Source organism: Montipora capricornis, chromosome 2 (genome assembly GCF_036669925.1).
Source record: "Montipora capricornis isolate CH-2021 chromosome 2, ASM3666992v2, whole genome shotgun sequence".
NCBI classification, from domain to species: domain Eukaryota; kingdom Metazoa; phylum Cnidaria; class Anthozoa; order Scleractinia; family Acroporidae; genus Montipora; species Montipora capricornis.
The window spans coordinates 66,761,684-66,771,683 of NC_090884.1; the positions used below are offsets into that span (position 1 = coordinate 66,761,684).

Consider the following 10,000-nt stretch of genomic DNA (forward strand, 5'->3'; position numbering starts at 1 on the left):
CTGCCACAATAATCAGCTGGTAAACATGATGCATGAAAGGTGTGGTAGCAAGCAAGACGAACATAATCACCATCTTGGATACAGTTATTGCAGGTGGGCAGGTCACAGCAAAGTTGCAGCTTTGGCTCCTTGCCTTTGTCTTTACTCAAATTATATGCTAAGGGCATAGTCTTTGACTCGGCTGTAACCCCAAAGGTTGGGAAATGAAACTTTGGCCAGCTTTTGGATTTGCCATTGCTTGTGCAATCTCCTGGAACCTACATGTGTATAGCATAATTAATAAAGCGTTTTAATGTTAAAACTGAAATTAGTAACAATGATTTTCTGGTCCACTTCAACAATACTTACCACATGGGTTCTCTTCAAGTTTTTTGCTATTTCAGAAAACACTTGTAACATAAAATCTGCTGATTTTCCTGCTATCATCCAATAGTCAAAGCTTGACTCCCCTCGCATATATCTTGGTACAAATGTTTCGCAGAAGTTTGTGAGAAATCCACTTGTTGCTAACGTCTTGGCAACTTTTTCAATAGCTGTAGCATCATCGCAGCTTTGAGTGTGAGCTCTCAAAAGAGAATGCCATATTTCTATCTTTTTTTCCACAAATAAGAAAAGCCACTGTTTTTTGCATTGCCAGTAGTTGGGTAAAGAAGCTTTTTGGTAGTCACAGTCACTTAGGAAAGATAAAGTAGATTTGTCATAATGCTTCCTACGCCAAATATTGAACAGTATAGCCATCTGAGCCATGACAGACATGTACAGTTCCAAGTCACCAGTCCTAAATATTTGGTACTGGAAATACACCAGTGGAATGACATCTTCAAGTAAAAATAGTGTTGAAACAAACTCGTAACTCTTGCATAGACCAAACTTGTTAAGCACCTTTTCACGTACCATTAGCCAACCCAGTAAAGCTGCAGTCACACACAGAGATGATTGGTGTGGCTTAGGCCTGTTTGGAAGAATTCCCCCAAACAAATAGGAGAACATTTTATTAAAAAAATGTTTAAATATAACAACAGTATCTTCTACTGCATTCAGAGAAACATGAAACTGCCCTTGTTCTGGAATAATTGATCCATATTTTCCACTGCAATTGTTTGCAATTAGTTTTTTTGGGTAATACCATCCAGGCCAGTCTGCTGGGAAGGGCAATAGATTTTTCTGTAAGTACATTTGGATGTTGGGATATTTTGTCAAGATGTGATCTATAGATCGTTTTCACTGTCACGCAATAAAAAAATAAATCAAAAACCATCCAGTGGAAAAAGTCAAGACTTCGTGATGTTGTAGAAGATAAATGAAGAAGACACTTCTCCAAGTTTTAGGCCCGTGCGTTTCCCCAAACTTCAGATATTCGTCGAAATGTTTCGCAGAAATTTACAGAGCCCAGTATGAAAACGCCATGTTGGTGCACATCTGTGGTGCACCAATATGGCGGCCGGAAAATAGTGTCAACATCTGTTACTTACTTTGGCTATCTAGGCGAGTGATCATCTGTACTGAACAGACAGCTATTTACTTAAGCACTTTTCCTAATGCTTTAAATTCTAAAAAGGCTCAAAACCATGAGATAAATATATATTTCTCAATAAACTTGATCGTCGCCTCGTGTCACGCACCGCGAAAACTCAGAAATTCAAAATGCTCTGGTTTCCAAACGAAGCAAGCTATTGGGCTTTAAAATTGCAAATGGATACAAATTTACTGCCTCTTATGCCTGATGAGGATAAAAACTTTCGTGGCTCCTTAGTTTTGGATTTTAGAAAATGATGACGTCACGTGAAAACGATCTATAGATTCCTTGCAGTGTTTCAGGCTTTTTAAGTCTTGCTCCCATTCCTCCAAAAGCTGGCATGTTTGTAGAGTTTCAAGATCTTCATCAATTGGCTGATTGTATACCCTGGGAAACATACATGTACAAAAAAATCTCAAAATAGCATTGCAGGTTCCAAGGTGTTGTGGATATGAATGTGTAAAAATAGTAGAATATTTTTATAATTTGACACATGTAATTCTTAATAATAATGGTGTAAATAAAATATGTAGTAGATATATATCATGTGCTAATAATCATGAAAATGCATCTTTTTACTTGTGAGTGAACCTCAGTTTTGAAAGAAGGGTAGTTCTGGTATACCTTAAATTTTTCACCAGTTTGTGGAAATTGCCAGGATTTAAATTTTTCATTTCAACTGGAAGCTGATCAATGAAATGGTTTTTCATGTCTTGCAGCCCTTTGGTAATAAGCTTTACAACGGCATCAACGTCTGCTCCCCCAAGACAACACTTGTTTTCTCCCCTGATGGTTACAGTGACTTGTCGGTGTGGGCTGACATAGTTCTTTTTTATTGCAGGGATTCTTGGATGTATGTCCACCATGGAAGATGCCATGTGGGCTACCATTGTCTTTTTGAGGTCAGTAGGGACATGCTTAGTGTGGATGTTATGATAATCATCCAAGAAGTTGACCATGAAGTAGTCATGCTGAAAGCCAAAAAAGATTTAATCCATGACATTTAACTACACTGTATAATTATTTTTATTATTTGTCTGAAAAGATCATAATACTGTATTTTTATGTCTAAAGTACAAAGTTCTTACATTGCATGGTGTAAACTTGTTTTGGCATGTGGTAGCATTACTTACTGCAAGAGCTTGTTGTATTTGCTCAGAAACATGAACGTTGTGGTCTTTGGACATGGTTTTCTTCATGTTCTGTACTGTCCTTGGATTCACTGAGTATCCTAAAACTGGTCCAGGTGATAAGCCCTGTAAGGACAGTCCACTAAGGGATGAATAAATTCCACTGTCTTTTTGAAGTTGACATGTCTTCTGTGACCTGAAATTGGCACAGTATTGCAGTCTGTATTACTGTCATAACAAGTCATGTTTACAATAATCCAATCTCTCTACAGTTTGATATTGTAAATCACAAAAAGCACCATTGAGTTGTATCATTTCGGTTAACTAGACCCATTATTTAAGTAACAATTCTGCATTTATCCATCAAAGCCCAAAAATAAACTAAAAAGTTGAATACAAACCTGAAGTATGCCAAAATGTGTAATAGTGACACTGTTCGTTGTCTTTGCAGGGACTCCCTCTCTTGGGATACCCTCTGGTTGTCACGTGTTATTGAACTCAGCAGCAGGTCAAATAGTCCAGGGGAGTTTTTTTCACAGAATTCTCTCATTACTGTTGGATCATACAGGGGTACTTGTGGCTGGGTCTCATAATAGTGGAACATAGCAGTTTGACACTTGCTAACCAACTGGTCAAATGTAAATTCTGGAAATTGTAATGTACATAAAATTTATTATAAAGTTAAGAGCGGACAATACCTCTCGAACTTGAAACTACAATAACTTCTGTAGTTATATTTTTTTTGCAATGTACATTCTCTTTGGAGGTAATTTTATACCTGAAGTAGTTTCCTTTCCTTGCAGGGTTGTCTGGCTGTCACTGATGTGAATCTTTGATGCTGTATTGACCTACAAATAAAAGATCAATACGATTTTTTATAGGCAATCATGTCTGTCTCTTTGTAATCGTTCCTTTTAGTTAGTGTATGAAATCTATTCGTTATTATTGTTATCATTTATTTTCTTATTTTTGTCATTTTTCATTTTTTTATTTTATTATACCTGTCTATTTCCACACGATTCTGTAGAGATTTTATTGGCTACAGACAAATGAGAGGTTTCAGTCTGTCTCTGAAAGTAAAAGATATAAAAAAAATTTGACATCACAAGATTGTGGTTTGTAAAAGTTATTTGATGAGGAAGAATTGTTTCCTGTGACCGTTCATTAAATCTGTGGGATTTACCTGCACTTTGGCATTTGAGAAAAAAAATGTGTATGCATTTTAATAGGCTTACTCCCTTGCAATTTAAATTAAACATTAAAAAAACATGTAGCTCATTCAATCATTACCTTTTTCGGAGGACTATAATCTTGTTCATTTTTGAACACCTCATCTGCGGATTTCCTGCAGCTGGTGCACCATCTGACACCAGGACGGTAGCCACGCACTGTTTGCCCGATCCGATCGAATATTTTGTAGAATCTCTCCGGTATGTTTTGATGATGAAGCTCCTTTGAGTGCACAGGAAGTGGACATGCACAGAATTTATTTGATTCGCGGTAAATTCTGGTCCAGTGTAGGGTGCATGCCCAAGCATCTGTCGTACCACCAACGTACCTCGCTATTGCGATATTTAACTTTCTTATTTTCCCTTTGCATTCTTCTCCTGTTCTGGTTTTTTTATGAAACCAGCATGTTCGCCCACCGGAACTTCCCTTCAACCACACGCACATAAACAACACAACCCGTGCGAGCAGCATTTTCGCGGCAAGAAACCCAACTTCGTAGTCAGTTTTCTACCAGTGTTCAGAAATGAAACTATGGTGTTCAAGAGATATTTTGTGTAACTGTTTCTGCACAGTCTTCAGAGTGAAGTCCAAGCTTATCCTTGCAAAATGGGTCTTATCCCAGGTGGAAAACCTCGGCGCTTTTCAGTTTTTTAAAAATGCCGCCATTTTACGTATATGTTGCTATGGATTCACATTGTCTTTCCCAGTCTCTCACGCGCGAGCTCGTGACCTGCGCAGTCATTTTTCAGCGCTGTCGGCTGCGCCATGGAAGAGGTTTCACGTGACAAATTTCGACCAATGAGCAGCGTCATGGTGGACGAAAAGTTTTATAGGGTTGATACTTGGAGTAAGCCAACGTATAGTGTACCGGTATTAAATTAAAACAAAAGCGACTGCTTCAGCCTGCGTAGCAGGTGGTTTGGTAAATTTTAGAACCTTCTTTCCACCAAGGTTGATTTTCGAGTGATCGTTTGAATACAAAGGTCACGCGAAAAGCAAGCGAAGGGGGAGGGGGCGAGAAGAACGAGCGGTTTCTCACTTCTTCATCTCGTCCCTTCCCCTCTCGCGTTCTTGTTTGATTTCGGTCCGAGGTTTTCATACGGCCATATTCAAAACGATCACTCGAAAGTCAATCCCAGCGGAAAGAAGCGTCTAAAATTCGCCAAACCGCCTGCTACGCAGGATACGACTCCTTTAACAAGTGGAGTGATATAAAATAAATATCAAAAGGGGTCAGTAGTTTTTTTAGAAATCACAGACTTTTTGGGCGTATAACCCTTCTTCAGAGGGTCCAAAATAGGTTTTTTCGATCCCGCACCCCCGCCGCTATTCTCACTCATGTTTATGCCGCGGAATTCCAGAATGCGTGGGTTACGTAACTCCTTTTGTGGATTGCGCGATGCATAATAAAGTGATGAATTACCACGTGCAATATCTCCTTACTTAAAGATCTGTTTTCGTAGATTCGTGGTATTTCGAAAGAGATACGCAAGCCGGTAAGTCTGAAGGGGTTTTCTGCCCACCCCCCTCCTTTTCTGCGACGTGATACACAGCCAGTGCTTTCTCATCCAGCCGCTCATTGCCTCGGCCACAATCTTTTCCCATAACTCAACCACGCCGTACAATGAGCGGCATAATTAATGAACTCACATTAAGCAGTGATATAATGACTTGACTTAGACGCAAAAGTTCACTTAGACTGAAAAACGCTACTTGCAGAGGATTGATATGAGTCTACATTATGTGCTTGCATTTCTAGATGGAAGTTAATAGACCAATTCGGCTAGCTCAGTGTTGAACCCAATTCAGATCCTTCGGGAAAAAAACGTTTTGTTCCAAATATTTCCATATGAATGCTACATTATCATGCAAATGCAATACACAAAGAATCTTAACCCCAAGAGATTTGAGGTACAACATTGCGTCAGCCGAATTGATCTATGACATGCAGTCCTGCACGTACTCCGTCAGTGTGTTTTTTGCGAGCGTCGCGCAGTCTGCATAAGAGCCTTAAAATTATATTTTTGCGCAGACGTGCGTGTCTTTAAGGCCCGTTTCAATCGTCGCATTTCACATGTGCCGAATCTAATACAAATGAGCGAAAACAATAGATTTTTCTCATTTGCATTAGATTCGGCACATGTGAAATGCGACGTTTAAAACGGGCCGAAGAGATTTACCTGTTTTGTATGATATTATCGGAGCTTTTAGGCTCCATTGTTCCATCAATATCTGTTTAAGATTTTTAACTGCTGGGTGGTACGTAGTGACAAAAGGCAAAAACCTCTCGTTGGCCTTTTTCTATGGTTTTGTTTGGATAGCCACGTGCTCTCAGGCGTTGTTTGAACTCCTCAAGGCTCTATTCAAATCATGTTGTTTTCAAAGAGTTCATCCTAAGAAGTCTCATTGCCTTAACATTAATGAAGCCATTTTTTACGCCTGGGGGGTGGCCGCATGAGTTGAAGAGTGTATATTGAAAAGTTTCAGTCGGCTTATAATGAGTTTTAAACTACTGTGTCGAGGAAAGTAATTTCGTTGATGGTCATGAAGGGGTAAAACGGGAGCTGGGATTGACCTGATTTTTGGGTGGGAAAACGAGATTTGATCACTGGAAAACGGGAGTTGTGTCTGGGAATGGGAGATAAAGTGTCCTTGCTGAGAATGGGAGTTGAATGGCTGAGAATGGCGTTCCTGGCCACTGCTATGTGAGAGTGAGGACATCCTGATGCCAACAGACTTGTTTTTAAACCTCAAAGCTTCCTACCTACAACATACCTTTAGACTAGCAGGAATCCACTTACCTAAACCCACTGCAACCAATGCAATCGAAAAGAAAAAGCGCAGATGAGGTATTGGCATGGCGCCATGGTAAATGTGTCAGGCACAGGAACTGAAACGTCCTTGAACGTACCCTACCGATTTGTAAGACCTTTGGGCCTAGCGATTGTTGTGAGTCTAGTGAAGAGGGCGAAGACCCTGAGGAGGATACTAGTAACGATACTTATATTGACGAATTTTGTAATAACGATGATGATAACAGTGACTCGGAAAGTGAGGTAGAGAAGCGGCAGACCTCACCATTTAGAATGCTTTCATGTGCCAGGTGATAGCAGGCCTTTTTCAGCGGATTTTTCAGTTTTCCCGGATTTTGTTTAGCGTTTTTTTCCTTCTTCACTTCCCGAATTCTTTCCTTACGCGGAGAAAACTGCTTTTCCAAAGCTTCCCTTTTCGTAATAAATTGCAACGCAGTTTTATTATGTCAGAGGTTTCAGATGAAGTTGGCGGAGTGAGAAGATTTCGCCATTGCGCGCATGTCAACGAACGCAACGTGGTTGAAAAAGATCGACTTACTTTTAACTTGCGTCACGTGTTACTCCTAAAGGACAAACAGAAAATTGCGTGAGCGGCATAGGTCCGAGTACTGTACATTTTTTACGTGGTTTCTAAGGGTCTTTTAGGGTCTTTTGGCCAAATTTTTCATTCTCCAAGCAAATTAAAAAAGCTATTCAACTCATAACGCGAGGTTATTTACTATCCCGTATCCCGCCTACGAAAACGGAGCACATCCCGGTGTCGCCGTCGTATTTTTATCCCACATCCCGCCTCGATTTTAAGCCCCATCCCGCATCCCGCTAAACTTATGTTGGACCCTCTTCTTCAGTGTGAAGAAAACCTTACACTGCTTTGTTTGCTTGAGGTTCGCTTGAGGTGCTATACTTTCTTACACTTGTTTGCTTTCTTTCGCTGCTTTGCTTGCTTGAGGTGCTTGACTTGCTTTCACTGCTTTCCTTGTTTGAGGTGCTTTACTTTCTTAAACTGCTTTGCTTTCTTACCAATGACTGCTTTACCTCCGTACCCTGCTTTGCATTCGTGAGGTGCTTTAATTCCTTACACTGCATTGCTTGCTGGAAGTGTTTTACCTTCCTACACCGCTCAGCTTTCTTAAACTGCTTTACTTCCTTTCACTGCTTTGCTCGCTTGAGGAGCTTGACTTGCTTACACTACTTTACTTGTTTACACTGCTTTTCTCAACACTATTTTTAAGTGCTTGCTTGAGTTGCTTTGCTTGCTTGAGATGCTTTACTTCCTTGCAATGCTTTACTTGCTTACACTGCCTTGCTTGCTTGAGGTGCTTGGCTTGCTTAATGTGTTTGTCTTAGTTAAAAAAATGCGTGACAGGCCTACACTGTCTCCCTGAAGTGGATTTGTGTTTCCAACTAATTAAGATACCTTCAATTTACACTTTGGCCTTGACAAGCATGTCCTCATTGGGAGATTTTCCTCTTTTTTATGTGATATGGGAGGAGGCTGTTTGAATATTCTGTTCAGCAATGGCTCATTTTGAATTAAGCTCCAGTTTTGCGTCAGTATTGCCTTAACGGTTGATACTGCTGGGTGATGTGGTTGTAACAAATGGTAAAATCTTTCCACCATTTCTTGTTTTTTGTAGTAAAGCCGATTGTCTTTCGAAGAAGTTGACCTCAGATAATGTTCTGACCGTTATAGTTGTCAACAAGTCTTATGAGAGCGGTGAAATCCCGGAGGACTGGCAAAAAGCAAAAGTTGTTGTCAATATATCTATAAAAAGAGCTCTAGGAGTGATCCTAGCATTTATCGGCCATTATCGTTAAGCTGTATTTGCTGTAAACTATTAGAGCATACAATCACTAGTTCAATTATCCGACATTCACTAGTTCAATTATCCGACATGCCAATGACCAGGGCATCCTTTATCCTTTGCAACACGGCTTCAGGACTGGAAGATCATGTGAGACTCAATTATTAAGTTTTATAAAATGACCCGTGTTAGCGGCATGCACGACGGTCATCAAGTAGATGCTTTATGAGTGCATTTTATAGCAAGGCATTTGATAAGGTTAGCCACGGGCTCCTTATTAGAAAGCTGGACCATTACGATGTCTGCGGTTGTACCAATAAATGGACTGAAGCCTTCCTGACTGAAAGATCCCAAAGGGTAGTCTTGGAAGGAGAATTTTGTGACAGTGCGCAAGTTCTCTCTGGCGTTCCACAATGTTCGGTACTCGGGCCATGCTTATTTCTTTCCTACATTACGATCTACCAGAATCCTTGGTCTCCAATCTTAGAGGGGTTGTTCGTGGATGACACTATTGTATACCTGACTATTAATGCTGATAGTCAAGTCCTCCAAGGTGATCTTGATAACCTGGCTGTTTGGGGAAAAGAATGGAAGTTTCACCCGGACAAGTGCAAGGTTCTTCGTACAGGGCGTAAGCACAATTTTGTGCACCATGATTACATTCTACATGAGAAAACCCTAGCCTCAGTTAAGTCAGCTAGCCATCTTGGTGTCACGTCAACTAAAGATCTTAACTGAAACGAGCATGTTAATCGCACGGCCTCTGATTTAAAGGCCAATAAAACTCCAGGTTTTGCTTGGAAGAAAGTTAAGACTATCTCGCCTGTTCTTAAGACTTCAGTCCAACAGAGAAGGATGGACAAGGGTCATGTAACACTCCTTGTATCTGAGCGCTGCCTTAGACACGGTCGATCATGACATCCTGTTTCGAAGATTGCAGTCACTGCTACGCTTACGTGGTAATGTGCTTTCCTGGTTTCAACCTTATTTGGAGGACAGAGTGCAGCGGATTTCGGTTGATGGCACAATCTCTGACACTTTGCTTTAGATTACAGTGTTCTAAAACACCTGTCAGATATGGTTATGACGAATATGCAGACACCACAACCGACCGCGTGCGCCATGTTGCCTATCATCTAAGTGAGGTAGATGAGCCTTCAACCATACAAGAAGCAAAGTCAAGTGATCATGCTGCAGAGTGGAAAGTGGCTACGGATGCAGAGTACAATTCTCTGATTGAGAACAAGACATGGAAGTTGGTTGAATTACCCCCGGGTCGGAAAGCTACAGGATGCAAATGGCTGTTTAAGCTGAAGCATGATGTGGACGGTAGACTGGAACGTTTTAAAGCACGTGTAGTAGCCAAGGGTTACGCCCGGAAATATTGGATTGATTATGATGAAATTTTTTCGCCTGTACTTCGTTTCTCTTCGATACGCTTTTTGCTAGCGTTTGCAGTCCAGCATGATTTCCTTATTCATCAGATGGACGTTGAGACAGCTTTTC

General features: G+C 40.6%; 2 protein-coding genes and 1 long non-coding RNA gene across 3 annotated transcripts in view; 2 read left to right on the top strand and 1 right to left on the bottom strand.

The window, feature by feature from the left end:
* The window catches only part of LOC138032007 (uncharacterized), a 3,044-nt gene extending 1,296 nt beyond the window's left edge, over positions 1–1,748 (bottom strand). The window contains exons 1-2 of the mRNA XM_068879595.1: positions 349–1,748; positions 1–257 (exon numbers count right to left, since the gene is read on the bottom strand). The exon at positions 1–257 is cut by the window's left edge and continues 1,296 nt beyond it. Of these exons, the coding sequence (XP_068735696.1) occupies positions 1–257; positions 349–1,176 (1,085 nt within the window). The 5' untranslated portion in view covers positions 1,177–1,748. The remainder of the gene's footprint in view (positions 258–348) is intronic.
* Positions 1–3,915, top strand: part of LOC138032022 (uncharacterized) — a 5,575-nt gene extending 1,660 nt beyond the window's left edge. The window contains exons 2-4 of the long non-coding RNA XR_011128256.1: positions 1–93; positions 2,358–2,418; positions 3,098–3,915. The exon at positions 1–93 is cut by the window's left edge and continues 14 nt beyond it. This is a non-coding gene — a long non-coding RNA (uncharacterized lncRNA). The remainder of the gene's footprint in view (positions 94–2,357; positions 2,419–3,097) is intronic.
* A 4,804-nt stretch (positions 3,916–8,719) lies between these two features.
* On the top strand, positions 8,720–9,232 carry LOC138037669 (uncharacterized). The gene has a single exon (XM_068883571.1). It carries the CDS (start codon positions 8,720–8,722, stop codon positions 9,230–9,232), a length of 513 nt encoding a protein of 170 aa, XP_068739672.1.
* The last annotated feature ends 768 nt before the right edge of the window (positions 9,233–10,000 follow it).

Coding starts and splice junctions, on each gene's coding strand:
- LOC138037669 (XM_068883571.1), top strand. CDS start 8,720: ATGAGTGCATTTTATAGCAAGGCATTTGATAAGGTTAGCCACGGGCTC.